The sequence below is a fragment of the Scyliorhinus torazame genome, chromosome 1 (assembly GCF_047496885.1).
Source record: "Scyliorhinus torazame isolate Kashiwa2021f chromosome 1, sScyTor2.1, whole genome shotgun sequence".
NCBI lineage: Eukaryota > Metazoa > Chordata > Chondrichthyes > Carcharhiniformes > Scyliorhinidae > Scyliorhinus > Scyliorhinus torazame.
This window is the reverse complement of record NC_092707.1, coordinates 52,922,073-52,939,325: the sequence shown is the minus strand read 5'-3', so window position 1 is coordinate 52,939,325 and position 17,253 is coordinate 52,922,073. Positions and strand designations below refer to the sequence as shown.

Here is a 17,253-nt window from a genome sequence, read left to right as displayed (position 1 = left end):
CCCGTCCCTAGTTTTGTCGGAGTTTTAACAGCAGAGAAAGAGGCCCTTCAGCCCATCATGTCTGCAGTGGCCGTCAAGCACCTAACTATTCTAAAAGAGATCCCTGTTGCTAGTCTGAAGCAGAAACCAGTTTCAGCACCTTGAATCATTCTCTTTTTTATCCTTGATGTTTGGCTACTTGATATTTTAATTAACTTGCCTCAGCTAACCTCAGTGAACTCCGTGTAGATTACTTGGAGTTTTCATGCTCAGATCTTCCTATTACTTTGCTGTGTTTTACATTGTCTAGTACATTTACCAGGCGAGTACTCTGTGATTCTTTAAGTGGTAATTACATTGTGGTCAGGAAAGTGAAGAGAGCTGTTTTGCCAGGAATTAGAACAGCTCTGTACTATTACTCAACAGAAATGTACACTGTGGAAATGAAGGTTTCTGGCCAAATATAACCAATACATGATGGGATGCTTGGCCATAATTATAATGCCCCCACAAAATTACTGACAGCGCAAGAATAAGAAACGACCTGTTTGAAAAACATATTTGCAGAATCAGTTAAACATTTTTTTTTTAAATTTAGAGTACCCAAATCATTTTTTTCCAATTGAGGGGCAATTTTAGCGTGGCCAATCCACCTAGCCTGCACATCCTTGGATTGTGGGGGCGAAGCCCACGGAAACACTGGGAGAATGTGCAAACTCCACACAGACGGTGACCCAGGGCCGGGATTCGTATCAGTTAAACATAAGTTGACATCTGAAACCTAAGAGCTTGTACAAAGCGCTTTGACCTCGTTAAAGTGAGTATGCAGACAGAAACAAAGCAGACTTCTTAACTGTGTTAACCTTGTCTTTAACCATATCAACGGGAGAAACAAACCAGACATCTGGGCCGGGATTCTCGACTACCGGGCGGGGGGTCCCAGCGGGATGGAGTGGCGTGAACCACTCCGGCGTCGGGCCGCCCCAAAGGTGTGGATTTCTCCGCACCTTTAGGGGCCAAGTCATCAGCTTGAGGGGCTAGGCCCGCGCCGGAGTGGTTGGCGGGCCACCGGCCGGCGGGAAAGGCCTTTGACGCCACGCCAGCCGGGGCCGAAGAGACTCCGCCGGTCGGCGGAGGTCCACGCATGTGCGGGAGCGTCAGCGGCTGCTGACGTCATCCCCGCGCGTGCGCAGGGGGGGTGTCACTTCCGCATCGGCCATCGTGGAGGCTATGGCCGAGGCGGAAGGAAAAGAGTGCCCCCACAGCTCAGGCCTCCCTGCGGATCGGTGGGCCCCGATCGCGCGCCAGGCCACCCTGGGGGCAGCCCAGGGGCAGATCGCACGCGCCCTCCCCCAGGACCCCGGAGCCCGCCCGCGCCGCCAGTCCCGCTGGTAAGGTAGGTGGTTTGATTCACGCTGGCGGGACTGGCATGACCGCAGCGGGACTTCGGCCCATCGTGGGCCGGAGAATCTCCGGGGGGGCCCCGCCGACCGGCGCGATTTCCGTTCCCGCCGAATTTTTGGTGCCGGAGAATTTGGCCGCCAGCAGGGGCGGGATTCACGCCGCCCCCCGGCAATTCTCCGACCCTGCGGCCCCCGGCGATTCTCCTGCCCCTGGTTATCACAAACTGTCACATACGGATAGAAAACCTATTGTGCTCCTTGCATTGTAGTTTCGCTTCTTAAATCAATTTGTTTCTGTACATAGTTACACACGTAAGCTAATCAACTCCGAGTCATGAGTTACCTGTTTACTCCAGTGTATAAATATAGCAGAATAACCATTGCACTGCGGACTCACGCCCAAACCGTTGTTCAGGTGCAGTCTCACTTTGTGCAAGTAAAAATAAAACTAACTGTGGATGTTAAACTTGTATTTTATTGTTGGAGTCTTACTCGGAGTCGGGTTTTCGACAGTACACCCTATATCGTTACAAAAAAATAATCCTCTCTCAACATTCTTGGTATTGGAAAATATCATTTTTATTGAATAAATTACACTGCCTATATACGTGCAAACAAAAAGCGCTTAAACTGCAGCTGTTTACAAACATTAATACTGTTGACATGTTATGTAATGAACTCTTGGATTAGTATCATTTAGCAATACATAGATGTGCTGGGCATTGACCAGACACAAATCAAAAAGCTTTGTCTCCTTTGTTCATTAGCAAACAGGACTTCAGAATTTAAATGGAATGATCCTACAGCAAAGAAAATGTGACGTAATCAATTGTTTACATCAACAAAAACAGTAGTGTGATCGTGAATAGTTGAGAATATTTATCATTTGTGAAGCTGGTGGAATGCCGCCTGATGTTAGAACGGATGTCACAATAACTAATGTTTGTCAAATAGTTGGTCGCACTGTGTTATAACCAGCAAGTATTTTACAGGGTGGGAACAATTAACTTCCCCGTGAACCTTGCAGTTAGCGAGCTCCCCCGTTTGGGGGGGGGGGGGATCTCGAAACAATGTCTAGTTGTATGACATATAAAGCCAGCCAGTTAGGCACCGGCAAGGCAGACCCAGTTGGGATGTACCGTGTGATGTATATGATAGGCATTGTAAATAAACTAAGTTTCATTGAAGTACTCCATGTGGACAGCTTTGTGGCCTTATACAACACTGTCACATGTATAAAGCGATATTTACATTCATGAAAATGTTCAGGCAAATGGGATTGATATGAGTGCTCAGGCGAATGACAGTCTGTAGTTCCAAGCTGGTTTGAAACCAATCTATGCAAGAATAAAGCAACCTGGGACTGCAAGTGAAACTCAAATAACTCCTCCGTCCTCCCTGTGGTAATGTAATATAATCATAAATATCATTTCAGTGCAGAAAAATAGTTCATGCACAGTATATTCATGCCTACGATGTCAGACACGAAGCATGAGACATAGGGCGCAATGTTTCGGACCCCCATTGCGGAACTGTGGGACCGGAAAATGTGGTGAGCCGTTCAAACGTCTACTGATTTCAGCGGGACTGGAAAATCCTGCTGATGGTAGGCACTGGAAAATTCCACCCATAGAATGGAATTGGGGCGGCATGTGGCGCAGTGGTTAACACTGCTGCCTACGGCGCTGAGGACCCGGGTCCAAATCCCGGCCCTGGGTCACTGTCCATGGGGAGTTTGCACATTCTCCCCGTGTCTGCGTGGGTTTCACCCCCACAACCCAAAGATGTGCAGATAGGTGGATTGGCCACGCTAAATTGCCCCTTAATTGGAAAAAAAAATTGAGTACTCTGAATTTTAAAAAAAAAAATAATTTTAAAGAAGAATGAAATTGAAACTCACAATTATATATATATATATGTGTGTGCAAGGTTATGAAGGGTACAGACAGGATGCATAGGAAGCTGCTGTTCCCCTTATGCAATGGGGAACAAGGGGGCATAATTTTAAAGTAAGGGGCAGGAGACTTAGGGGGTATTTGAGGAAAACACCTTTCATCCAGAGGGTGGTGGGAGTCTGGAATGTACGGCCTGGGAGGTTAGGAGAGGCAGGAAACCTCACAACCACTAAAAGGTACGTAGGTGAGCACTTCAAAGAGCTGGAAAGTGGGCCTAAGTGTAGATTTAGTGTAGTTTTGTTGGTGCAGACACAATGGGCTGAACGGCCTCTTCTGTACTGTACTCCATGACTATTATAAATATACTCACCGTTACAGATTCTACTTTACGTGCTCAAGTAATGTTCCATTAACATAGGAGCATATCAAAACTGAACACAGGACCTTCCTTACTTTTGTCAAATGTGGTTTATAAGTCACACCTTTGTCATATTTTTGTGTCCACTAAAAATAAGGGAGACGCTTCTACACTGACACTACTTGTTGGGTTTAAGTGAAATGGCAAACACCAAATGGAACAATGATTTATGCATAGCTGTGAATTATACTTCCACTACAGTTGGTGTTTTGGTCCTGTATGTTATTTCTCTTTTTTAAAACGTTAGAACAATAATTGGTCCCTACCCTAGTTACAGTGTGTTTGGGTGATCTGAATGACAGCGAAAACTTCAGGCATAGTTTTTCACTGCAAAGCAAATCAAATATTACATACCATGTAATTATACTACAGTACTGTTTTGGAGCAGATGTACGATACTTAGCATTTCAACCATAGCTGCATTTACAGGAAACTAAATCCTCTTAATATTTACATTAAAGTTAACAAATAGATACATTCAGTGCAGACACGGAGAATTACAAAACGTGCTAGTTTTTTAAAATGTCTTGTGTGCATTTCGATAAATTATTGTTGCCTTGCAATGTTTTTTTTTGTTGCATTGCAATGTTTATTATCACAACATTTAAAATATTCAAATTGGGCTGTCAAGGTCACTAAACTGAATATGTGTTGCTCGAAACGCCAATTGCTCCAATATTTGCAGCATTATAAATAGCACTTCACCCAGTTTTATATGTGCCTGTGTTGCAAATTAATGCCAGAAAAGCTAGCTTTGGCCATGGCAAATATCCCTCCCCTTCTCTTCCTTTGTGTTTATGTCACTAGTAGGGTTTGGCAGAAGGTATATTTCAGGGTCGGTTGGCTGGATGAGTGATCCACCAACTCAAAATCTCTTTTTCCCTCGTAAGCCAAGTGCAAGTGGAGGCGAACCTAAAGAGAGAGTGGACTCGCCCTTGCTTGAAATTTGGTCATTGTGACTGCAATGAAAACTTAAATACTTGAAATAAACACAAACAAACAGAATGTAAAATTTGATGTGAACATGTTTGATTTCACAGTAATACAGTACATTCACAGTGAGACAGATTTCCAGATGCAATGGACTGGGCATCAGCTGAGGGAGTGGGGCACATTGAGGAATGAGTGGAAAATGGATCACTGACAAATGCGAGCCAGCCGATACGATACTATTGTCAGCAGTTACTGCTACTCAACCACATGGCAACACTAATCTTTTCCCAAGTCAGTTCTACATTTGTGGCTGCAAATTTTGGAAACAGCTTAAATGATCTTGTCAACATCACTTCTCAAAAGCAGTACTTATTATACAATCAGTTTTTAACTATCCTCTGCCAAAACCTTGTGCAGTTTTTCATCTGAACATATTTCAAATGAGGTGGGGCAAAGCATAACCTTCAACATTAGTCCTTCATGTAAAAGGTTTCTTGTATCAAAAGCTGCAACATAATGGTACATTAACAACACATTGAACTTCTTGATAGCTGTACCATTAATGTCTATGTAATTCGACAATCACCATTTATAACATGGACATATATGCTGTGTGCAGTATATTTGTGGAAAGGCATTTTAGTGATTTTTGTTCTACTGTGATCATATTAAGGGACCATTTTCCCTTGTCACACATTTAGAAGTAATTGATAACCATCCATACAGTACAGCCATTACTTTTAAAGACTGTGTTGTAGTCAGAGCTTCATCTTCTCAGTGTATTTATTAATTAAACAAAATTCCAGTGCACTATATATTTACATAATCTGTTGAACAGTGTGTAATTTTCATCGATTAGCACCATACGTTTATATTTTTACAAAGACTATTTCATTTATCAAAATGATAAAAGCAACTTATTTAATTTTCGATATCAAAATAAAAAAAAATAAAGCCCATATGATTGACTCCTTAATCATGTGGAAATGTTGCCGCTTTGCATCGCAAGCTCTATCAAACTGCCCCATTCTGTCATGTTTCACTTGTCTTAATGTTTAAATGCTTGCCCTGTCAGAGCACTCAAATCGAATTAGGGAAATCTACAATGTGGCGCGATTAACAAATTCTGACCAAACACCCACAAGTGACAGCACAAAATGCCAACAAATACATGGAATGTGCTCTTCATTATCCACCTACGGCAGACAATCGTGAAAACCAGAGCCCAGGAACCACATCTGAACCCGAGATTTCTTATCCACTGTCCACATTTATAAAGAAGAATATTTAGGTCGTGGTGGAGTTCAAGCTTTCATCAAGTCCATTGATTGTGTGAAAGCCTTTTAACAGACTTCAAATCAACTATCACATCACTAATGATATTCATCTCACAACAGTGTTCTCTATTCCACCTCAGGTATCATATACCAATAATTAGTGCCTCTGCCTTGTAAGGCAATGTACTGAGTGGCTGATAAATGGTAAACAGAATGTTACTGTTGCAACAACTGGTTGTGTATTTTAACAGCATTCACAGATTAGCCACAGAAACACATTCAATAAGTGCACAGGAAAATTAATGCTTTAAAATTATCTTTCTTCTCTTGGCTTATGCATCTCGGTCTCCAGCTAATACAGTACATAGATGACCGTGTTTCTCACTATTTGTCATCGTAAGAGTATGGTTAAATCGTCTCTAAGGTGAGCGCTTGACTGATTATTTTCCTGCAGACTAGAAAATTCACCTCTATGCAGAGCTGACCTCTACACCTTTGTCTGATTATGCTCCTAATGAAGTGTAGTAGTGCCTTGGAATATTTTACTCCGTTGAATACGTAATATGGACATGGAAGTTGTTGTTTCAGACCCACAGCTTATCATAAGGAGAAAGCATGAATGGAAATAAATCCTGTCTTCTTGCTAAATGTTTGTGCAGGACTAGGCTGAAAGTAATTAGTGATAAGGGTTTACTCTATCCTGTATTAGTGTGAGTCGTTATCTACAGGATCAAAAGATGATTTACCTTCCCTCCCCACACCAATATTAAGCCAATTCATCACTACCAGACATTTAGATAATCACATAAGTCTGAAGGATTTGATAATACAGATAAGAAGTGCTTTTTGCTCTCAGTGTAACATGGCAGTTAAGAAGCAACCGTTTTGTAATCTAATGAGATACAGACAACTCTGAACATTCCAATTTAGCCAATGAAAACATTCAGCACATAGCGTTCGTTATAACTGAGAGCTTTACAATTGAATGGGATATATATAAAAAAACACATTTTATTCAGAGGCCTATACATTCATCAACTTGCTTTGCGCAGCCAAATTGAGAAAACTTGACTAAAAACGGTGTTGTACAGGTTTGTTACCCTGCCATGGCATAAAGCATGGCCATTGATATGGGCTTGCACAGTAGCAATATAATGTCTCCAAAAACATGGTTGTGTTTTTAATAGCGTAAGAAAAAGCAGACGTGAATTCCTTAAAGTAATTTAAGACTATTCGATTTTTAAAAGTATACTCTGGATTCTAAGGTGAGTAGGGGGTTTCTTATAAATATGTAGTAATTCATTGTGTAGGTCATAGGTTATTTGAGAAGCATCAAGTGGGCTGTTTTTCAGGAATAGTCCCCATGGCTGCACGGTGGCATTGGTCAGAGTTCTCTCTGCGCTTGGTCAGTGTTCTAGCCCCTGCGATCGTACTTCTAATTCACAGTTATTTCATTTACATCCTTCACAAGTCATAATTGCAACTGGAAGTAGGAATTGGATATTTTTACAAAACATTGTAGGATAGAATCTGGAGCTCCAACCTAATGTCAATTTTACGAATATAAATTTAAAGAGAAAAGCGAAATCGTGAACGGTACCCTAGGTGGGCAATATTTTACACATTTGAATGATTCCCTGTGGTTGCATGGCAATCTGGAATGGCAGAAACACAATGCCCAAGATTATTGGTCTGTGGCATGAATCAAATTCTGCTCATCCCTGTGGCTGTCATAATGGCAGCGTTGTGAATAGGAAGCCCATCACAGTTCAAGTAGGGCCAGCTACCATTTTAACAAATCCCTGAGAAAGGACCATAATTTTGTTATCCATAGATTGACTCCCAACTGACTTAAATACTGTAGCTCGGGGGTAAGCATTTTCCTGCAGAGCTTCCTATGCTTTCTGCTGATGTTCTTCTTAAGGTTGTAGCCCATGATGGAGCGTTCACCGAGTGGTTGCCATGGCTTCAACGATGCCTCCTGAATGGCGTTGGCATCCACTGGGTGCCCGCCATCAATGCAGATTGACTGCATGTTATCATTGCGCCTGCGCAATTCTTCCACATCTCGCTCCATGCGTTCAAACCCATACCTCTCCACTTTTCTCCAGAACGTAGCATTGAAGTATCGGTACAACATGGAGTCAATATTGTTCCAGTTTGTCGCCCTTTCATATAATTCTCCAGTCATTCTTGATACAGTGGAATCTTTCCGTACATTTAATTTGAAGTATAAAATATCGTCCAGGTCCCAGCACATCACATCCTTCAAAAGAATAAGGGATTCATCAAAATATTCGAGGAGCATGACTAGCTGGAATTTTTCATCTATAGTTTTAATGTGCTCCTTTACTTTGGGGTCACTGATGTCCAAGTTATTATCGTAGCCAAAGTCAAAAAATAGCAAATTTTTCAAGTATTGGGAGTTAAAGCCACTTGGATCATAATATCGGTGGGGTTCCCTGAGGAATTCAGCTAGTTTGTCCTCTCCACTTATTTTCCAGGTGAATGGGATCACTCGACCAAAATAATGGAAAGATGACTCAAATAAATAGGCAGGGTTCCTGAGGATGGTGAAATAAACAGTGTCTTCGGGGAGTAGTTTGTGAACCTCTTCATAGTTAAATCTCATATGATTACAGATGATATTGAAACACATGCCTGGCCTGTAGTCCTTCACCTGGCTCCTGTCGAAGTAGGATGGATAGTAAAAGTCATTCCTGCCATTGGGAAAGGCAAACTTCAGGCGGTGTTTCTGCCCGTAACGGAATAGGATGTTGAGGATAGTGCTACTGGCTGTCTTGTGTGTCTTCATGAACATAATATCTTCCTTAGGAGTGCAGATTTTGCTGAGCTCCGAGCTGAAATGGGAGCTATTTATCCGGGGGACATTCCTGGCATGCGCGGGTTTGTAAGAGCATGAATAAGGAACGGGAACTCTAATAAGAGAGGCAAAATATGTTAGAAACACTGTGCTGATGTTAACAGTTTTAGTGTACAAAATTTTTCAACATTTTGCTTATCTGGTAGGAGCTGTAAATTCCCCATTCATTTTTGTGAAAGGATTTACTATTGGCTATAAACTCTATAATATCAAGGGCACTGTATTATCCTGCACAGAACCTATGAGGTGGGAATATGCTTGTCTTCCCTATGCTCCTTGTGGAGTACCTGCTAGGGATGGGGGGGGGGGTGTCAATTAACTCATGTATATAACTCATGTGCTTGTTTAGCACAGGGCTAAATCACTGGCTTTGAAAGCAGACCAAGGCAGGCCAGCAGCACGGTTCAATTCCCGGACCAGCGTCCCCGAACAGGAGCCGGAATGTGGCGACTAGGGGCTTTTCACAGTAACTTAATTTGAAGCCTACTTGTGACAATAAGCGATTTTCATTTCATTTCATAAGGTCGGCCAGTATAGCACCAACCTCAGGGAACTACTGGGTTGTGTACATATCGTTTGTGTAAATAAAACATTGTTTCTTATCTTACCAGTGTGGAATCCTTGTGCCTGTTTTTGGGGGCGCGATTTTCCCGATGTGTGGGGCGGTTTTCCCGGTGTGTGGGGCGGTTTTTCCAGTATTTTGGGCAGTTTTCTCAGTGTTTAGGGGATTTTCCTGATGTTTTGGGCTGTTTTCCTGGTGTTTAGGGCTGTTTCCCGGTGTTTATGGGATTTCCCCGGTGTTTGGGGTGGTTTTCCCGGTGTTTGGGACGGTTTTCCTGGTGTTTGGGGCGGTTTTCCTGGTGTTTAGGGGATTTTCCCGGTGTTTTGGGCATTTTCCCCAGTGTTTAGGAGATTTTCCCGGTGTTTAGGGCTGTTTTCCCAGTGTTTTGGGCAGTTTTCCCGGTGTTTTGGGCCGTTTTCCCAGTGTTTGGGGCGGTTTCCCCGGTGTTTTGGGCGGTTTTCCCATTATTTGGGGCTGTTTTCCTGGTGTTTGGGGTGGTTTTCCTGGTGTTTGGGGCGGTTTTCCCGGTGTTTGGGGCGGTTTTCCCGGTGTTTGGGTCGGTTTCCCCGGTGTTTAGGGGATTTTCCTGGTGTTTTGGGCATTTTTCCCAGTGTTTAGGAGATTTTCCCGGTGTTTTGGGTGGTTTTCCCGGTGTTTTGGGTGGTTTTCCCGGTGTTTGGGGCAGTGTTCCCGGTATTTTGGGCAGTTTTCCCAGTGTTTGGGGCGGTTTTCCCAGTGTTTTGGGCGGTTTCCCCGGTGTTTACGGAATATCCCCGGTGTTTTGGGCAGTTTTCCCGGTGTTTTGCGGGTTTACCTCCGCCAGTTGCTCTCAGTCGGTTGCCTGCAGTTTGTTCAGGTCCCGGTAACTCAGGGTCCGAGACGCTCTGCCACCTCCCGCCCATCCGTCCCCAGCCCCATGGCTGCGCCACCGCCGGCCAGCAGCCGCCGCTTCGTTCATCCCGGAACCTTTGGAGAGACGACGGTTCCGGACAGCTGGGAGGAGGGGCAAACCGCATGGGCCGGGGGTGGGTGGGGCTGGAAGGTGCGGGGCCGGGCCATCAGGGGGCGGGGCTGCACAGGGGGAGCGGGCCGGGGCGGGGCCATCAGGGGGCGGGGCCGCACGGAGGCCGGGGACAGGCGGGGCTGGCCATTGCGGGGGAGGAGGAAGGGCAGCTGAGCGGGCCTGGGGGCTGGGCCAGCGGGGCCGCCCAAAGGGGATGAGGAGGGGCAGCGCTGGCCGGGGGGGCGGCGCAGGGGGAGGAGGGCAGGCCGCACAGAGAGGGCGGGAACAGGTGGGAGACGGGGCCGCGCAATGAGAAGGAGGAGGGGTGCAGGGGCAGCGCTGGATGGGGGGGGGGGGGCGGGCCGGTGGTGTGGGGGAGGCCGGGTCGGGACCGGAGTGTTTGGCCGGTGGGCGGGGCCGTCCGTATTGGGGCGTGGCAGCCCTGTGTCCTTATTAAAGGTACGTTGAGTAGGGCAGCACGGTGGCACAGTGGTTGGCACTGCTGCCTCACAGCGCCGAGGTCCCAGCTTCGATCCCGGCTCTGAGTCACTGTCTATGTGGAGTTTGCACATTCTCCCTGTGCTTGCGTGGGTTTCGCCCCCACAACCCAAAGATGTGCAGGGTAGGTGGATTGGCTACACTAAATTGCCCCTTAATTGGAAAAAATGAATTGGGTACTCTAAATTTATTTTTTTTAAATGAAGGTACCTTGGGTCACTACTAATAATCTTAATGCACACTGGTGTCACTATTCTTTGTGACCTCACCCTAGGCTTCTGAGTAATCATTTATTGAAAATGAAGCATTTCTTAAACAGACTTTCCTTTCCTCTGCTAGCCTATGGTCAATGAAACAAATTAAATAAAGGTGCTCAGATTATCATTTTCTCGAATGAGAGGAAAGTACTGCATAAATCTGCATTTTTTTTTTTCTTCGTTCATGGGCATCGCTAGCTGGGCCAGAATTTATTGCTCATCCCGGAGGGATCTGGAGTCACATGTAGGCCAGACCCAGGTAAGGACAGCAGATTTAATTCCCTGAAGGGCATTAGTGAACCAGAATGGTTTTTACCACAAGTGACAATGGTTTCGTGGTCCTTTAGATTTTAATTCCAGATTGTTTTTTTAACAAATTCAAATTTCACCATCTACCATGGCGGGATTTGAACCCGAGTCCCCAGAGCCTGGCTCTGGGTTTCTGGATTACTAGCCCAGTGACAGTATCACTACGCCACTGCCTCCGCATGGGATACAAGGCAATGCTGATTAGAATTTCACAATAATGGGCAGCACGGTAGCATTGTGGATAGCACAATTGCTTCACAGCTCCAGGGTCCCAGGTTCAATTCCGACTTGGATTGCTGTCTGTGCGGAGTCTGCACATCCTCCCTGTGTGTGCGTGGGTTTCCTCCGGGTGCTCCGGTTTCCTCCCACAGTCCAAAGATGTGCAGGTGAGGTGGATTGGCCATGATAAATTGCCCTTAATGTCCAAAATTGCCCTTAGCGTTGGGTGGGGTTACTGGGTTATGGGGATAGGGTGGAGGTGTTGACCTTGGGTAGGGTGCTCTTTCCAAGAGCCGGTGCAGACTCGATGGGCCGAATGGCCTCCTTCTGCACTTTAAATTCTATGATAAATTCTATGATAATACAAAGGATTATTTTTTCAGCAGTAACATTTTAATTAGACATTGCACAGCCAGTATTAATGGAACATTATAAACATCAAAATAATTTCAGTGTCCCAATGATGGTGTTAAAACCTCTCGAGACAGCATGACGTTAATTAATGGTGGAGCTGTTGGACCTGTCCTTGTTGGGTGGAAACTCTAATTTTACACTTAAACATCTCAGATGCAATTTATTTCCTAAACATAAACCAGTATTGATTGATTATTTAATCTGTAATGGATCAGAGCTCTTTATAAAAACGATGGCCGACATCCCTGTTATCTCTGCATGTGTTAAAAGGATCTACCCTCCCACTCCAGTACAGTGGTACAGCAGAGGAGGCCATTTGGCCTATCTGGCTTTTGCTAGCCCTTTGGTGGAGCTGTCCAATTAGTCACATGCCCGTACTCTTTCCCCATTTTATCTTCACGTGTTCAAAGACATATCCAATTCCATTTTGAAAGGTTCCTATTGCATCCACTTCCACCACATTCTAGATCATAATCTAGAATGAATAGAGGAATATGCTGATGAGGTTAGATGAAATGAAATGAAAAATGAAATGAAATGAAAATGAAAATGACATAAGATGGGATGAGGTTTGTGTGGATCATAAATGCCTGTCCGGTTTATGCGCTGCAGACTTGATTTAACTCAATGCAACCTTCATTTGAATGTACTATGGAAGAATAGAATCATAGGATTCCTATAGTGTAGAAGGAGGCCATTCAGCCCATCAGATCTGAGCCTACCCTCTGAAAGAACACTCTACCTAGGCCCACTCCCCCACCTGTAACCCCCATAACCCCATCTAACCTGCACATCTCTGGACACTAAGGGGAATTTTGGGAGGAAACCAGAGCACCCAAAGGAAAATCATGCAGACACTGGGAGAATGTGGAAACTCCACACAGACAATTACCCAAGGTTGGAATTGAACCCAGGTCCCTGGTGCTGTGAGGCAGCAGTGCTAACCACTGTGCCACCCTGAAAGCTTAATGAGGCTGCACCCTTGTGCATACTTACCCCATTGGTGTAGGTCTCCCCGATAATTTCCACCTGATGGGGTAATGTCCTTGACTAATTTTTTAAAACCTTGTTCACTAGCCCAGGGAGGATAGCAAGGCCACGTATAGCACCCCTCACATAGACTCAACTTAAATTGGTTTAGCACAGAACAGTGAATGAGCCTGGGCTTTTCTTGGTGTATGTGGTTCCGAACATAGAATTTACAGTGCAGAAGGAGGCCATTCGACCCATCGAGCCTGCACCAGCTCTTGGAAAGAGCACCCTACCCAAGCCCACACCTCCATCCTATCCCCATAACCCAGTAACCCCACCCGACACTAAGGGCAATTTTGGACACGAAGGGCAATTTAGCATGGCCAGTCCACCTAACCTGCACATCTTTGGACTGTGGGAGGAAACCGGAGCACCCGGAGGAAACCCACGTACACACCGGGAGAACGTGCAGACTCCGCACAGACAGTGACCTAAGCCGGGAATCGAACATGGGACCGTGGAGCTGTGAAGCAATTGTGCTAACCACTATTATACCGTGCTGCTGAACAGCATCTTAAGTGCCCTTACTGACACATAGCAGTTAAGATTTTAATCCTTATTTCAAAGGATCCAGTTCACATACCTGGTAGGAGGTTTTAGACATGTTAAAACTCTGGCTTTGAGTCACAGGGTGGGATTTTATGGAGCCCACAGGAATGGGAACTGTGTCAGGTAGGATGAGTTAATTAGGTGGATGTAAAATTGTGATTTCCCGGTAGTGGGTTGAGGTCCAGAGGTAAAAGCAGCAGTGTGTGTTCGCCTGCCGGCTTTGTGCAATGGTGTGTAAGGGCAGCAGATTTTCTTGTTTAACTGGATGGTACAAGGGAGGGAAGCAGGAGAATGGCAGCTAGCTTGGGGGCTTGGGAGTGGCAAGCGTGCGTCAGTGATGAGGGGAGTTGTGGAGTGATACTGCTGGCACAGAGGAGTGGGAGAGGGATCCAAGGGAGGACAGAGGGTGGGGTAGGGGCATGAAGCAGCGGAACAGGAACCCAGGGGAGGTTAGGGATAGGGGGAGTCAGGGGCATGGAGTAGGATAGTAGGAAGTGTCTGCCAGCCTGGGTGTGGTGGGGATCTGTGGTAGGGGCAGTCAGTCAAGGTAAGAAAATTAGAAGCCTAAAGGGCAGTGTCATTACCATCGAAGGTGTGTCCGTCTTAGTGTATGGCTGGCACAGTGCTAAGCGGATATCGAGTTCACATATAACATTTCAATTATCCCTACTGAGATTGCACTCGGTCAAGGTCCTCGACCATACATGGAAGGGAAGGCCAGTCATGTCCCACACAGTGGTAAGGACAACACTGGACACTAACAGGAACTTTGAATTTAAAAAGCACAATATTGTTCCTTTCACATAAGGGAAATGTCCCTAACTCTCCTATAAGGGCAGCACAGTAGCATTGTGGATAGCACAATTGCTTCACAGCTCCAGGGTCCCAGGTTCGATTCCGGCTTGGGTCACTGTCTGTGCGGAGTCTGCACATCCTCCCCGTGTGTGCGTGGGTTTCCTCTGGATGCTCCGGTTTCCTCCCACAGTCCAAAGATGTGCAGGTTAGGTGGATTGGCCATGATAAATTGCTCTTAGTGTCCAAAATTGCCCTTAGTGTTGGGTGGGGTTACTGGGTTATGGGGATAGGGTGGAGGTGTTGACCTTGGGTAGGGTGCTCTTTCCAAGAGCCGGTGCAGACTCGATGGGCCGAATGGCCTCCTTCTGCACTGTAAATTCTATGATAATCATCCAGGAGTGCCAACCAAGAGGCATGCCCCGGTACATTTAGTTCTCCGACTAAGCTCATCTCAATAAATGATGATGATGCACCCATGAATAAAGTGAATGTGAAATAGTTACAAACAATTTTAATTTTGAAAAAACATCTGTGCCACTTTTGTACTCTCAAGCCTTATGTTATTGGGGCTGGTTTAGCACAGTGGGCTAAACAGCTAGCTTGTAATGCAGAACAATGCCAGCAGCGCGGGTTCAATTCCCATACCGGCCTCCCTGAACAGGTGCCGGAATGCGACTAAGGGCTTTCACAGTAACTTCATTGAAGCCTACTTGTGACAATAAGCGATTATTATATTATTATTGGCAATGTAGTGCCCATGGTCCAAATTTCATATCTGGGACCTACTGTGGGAAATGATAAAATGGCCCCACGTGATGTAAAATACAGGCCATTTGGGATTTTCCGGATCGTACCACAAGAAAAGGGATTTCAAGGTTTTTGGGAATGAGCAGATTCTATCACAAGTGCATGCGACAGTTTAGCAGTGTGGTAGCACCACTCACAGAGCTCTTAAAGAAGCACTTTAATTGGATGGAGGACTACAAAATGGCTTTCAAACATTTAAGAACTGTGTTAACAAAACTAGTGTTAACCGCACTAAAGTACAACAAGCAGTTTAAACTGGCTGTGGATGCTTAGTGGGTACGTGTTGCTGCAGAAAGATGAACTTGGCATTGAGAAACCTGAGGAGTATTTCTCAAGGAAATTAAATGGCCATCAACAGAAGTATTCCACCATTGGAAAGGAGACTTTATGCTTGGTACTGCCATTACAACATTTTGAGATTTACATTGTCAGTAATCCTGCAGAAACAATCATATATACACACCATGGTCCCCCGATGTTTCTGGAAAGGTTTTGAGGTCGGAACACCAGGTTATTCCGTTGGAGCCCGTTGCTACAGCCATTTGATTTTAAAATCATTCATGTGGCCAGGGGAGAAAACGTGATTGTGGACGCTCTATCACGAGTATAAAATAAACTTTTGGGAACATTGGGAAAAAATTCTCTGGGGTATAATTTCACTGTTGAGGCATATTTTTAAATCTTTGTAATGGTTGATAAGATGGAACAGCTAAGAAATCATTCAGAAGTTAAAGTGTCTTTCAAATTAAAATGTATTATTCTTAAAAAGAGGGGATGTGTAGGAAATGTGGAAAGTTAATGTGATTATCTGAGTACTTGATTTTATTTATCTCAGTACTTGAGATAAATAAAATAACAGAAAAGTAACAACACTAGCAGGCACCTAGAGGCATCATGAGATGCAATTTTCCCAGTAACAAGATTAGCAGGAGTCTAGAGACATTGAGGTGTGAATGGCAATATCAAAAACACTGTTTACCAGAGATCAGTGGGACTATACAATGATAATTTCTAAAGGCAAGGAATTTGAAAGAGGTAGACAGCAGAATCCACGAGGGGAATATCAAAGAGACTGGCCAGTATAACTGCTAGCACCTTCATTGAGGAATGGGGCTAGTTCTCCATCTAACAGCCAAAAAGGCTAGTTCCATCTTTGATCCAAGCCATGGAGGCCTGTTCCACCTAACATTTGGAGTCACGGCAGATTGCAGATATTCTCCTCTAAATGACACAGTCTTGTGCCTTCGCTGAACAAAGAAGAAATGTTTTCCCCGAATTGGTCACCTAAACGGTATTATGTGGTGACTATTAACTGGATTTGAGCTGGTCACATTTGGAGATGGACTGTTTCAGTGTCTCAGGGGTTGCAAATGGTGGTGAACATTGTGCAATTATCATGAAATATCCCCACTTCTGACCTGATGCTGCCAGACTTGCTGAGTAACGCCCAGCATTTTCTCTTTTTATCTCCTGGTGGGACTCCATATTAATGTTTTTACAGGATGTGGGTGTTGCTGGCTAGCCCAGAATGAATTGCCCATCCCTAACTGCCATCCATTTCAAAGAGCATTCAGAGTCAACCACATTGCTGTGTCTCTAGGCCAGGCAAGGTAAGGATGGTAGATTTTCTTCCATAAAGGGCATTTTACGACAATCAACAATGGTTTCATGATCATCATTAAGACTTTTAATTCCAGATTTTTATTGAATTCAAATTTCCCCTTCTGCGTGGTGGGATTTGGGTGCCCAGATCTTGCCCAGGCCTCTGCATTAATTATCCAGTGACAATACCCCTGAATGTAGATGGACAGCGCTCCTGTGAAGGGCTTTGGGACGTTTTACTACCTTAAAGGTGCTGTTTAAATGCTTATTGTGTGACTCAGTAACAGAGGGTTCTTTTGCCCACCATGGTGACCCCAGGAATTGTGCACACTGGTAAGCAGAATGGCAGATTATAATTTTACGATTGGAGTAGAATTATGCTGGAATTCTTCATCCCGAAGTTAACTCTTGAATTAC

The 17,253-nt window shown here is 44.8% G+C and overlaps 1 protein-coding gene across 4 annotated transcripts in view; it reads right to left on the bottom strand.

Annotated features, from left to right (window-relative positions):
- Positions 1-1,936: 1,936 nt before the first annotated feature.
- gal3st1a (galactose-3-O-sulfotransferase 1a) overlaps positions 1,937-17,253 on the bottom strand; it is a 114,545-nt gene continuing 99,228 nt past the window's right edge. For all 4 annotated transcript variants that reach the window (XM_072493085.1, XM_072492904.1, XM_072492996.1 and 1 more), the window contains one exon: positions 1,937-8,844. In XM_072493085.1, coding sequence (XP_072349186.1) covers positions 7,689-8,844 — 1,156 coding nt within the window. In that variant the 3' untranslated portion in view covers positions 1,937-7,688. The remainder of the gene's footprint in view (positions 8,845-17,253) is intronic.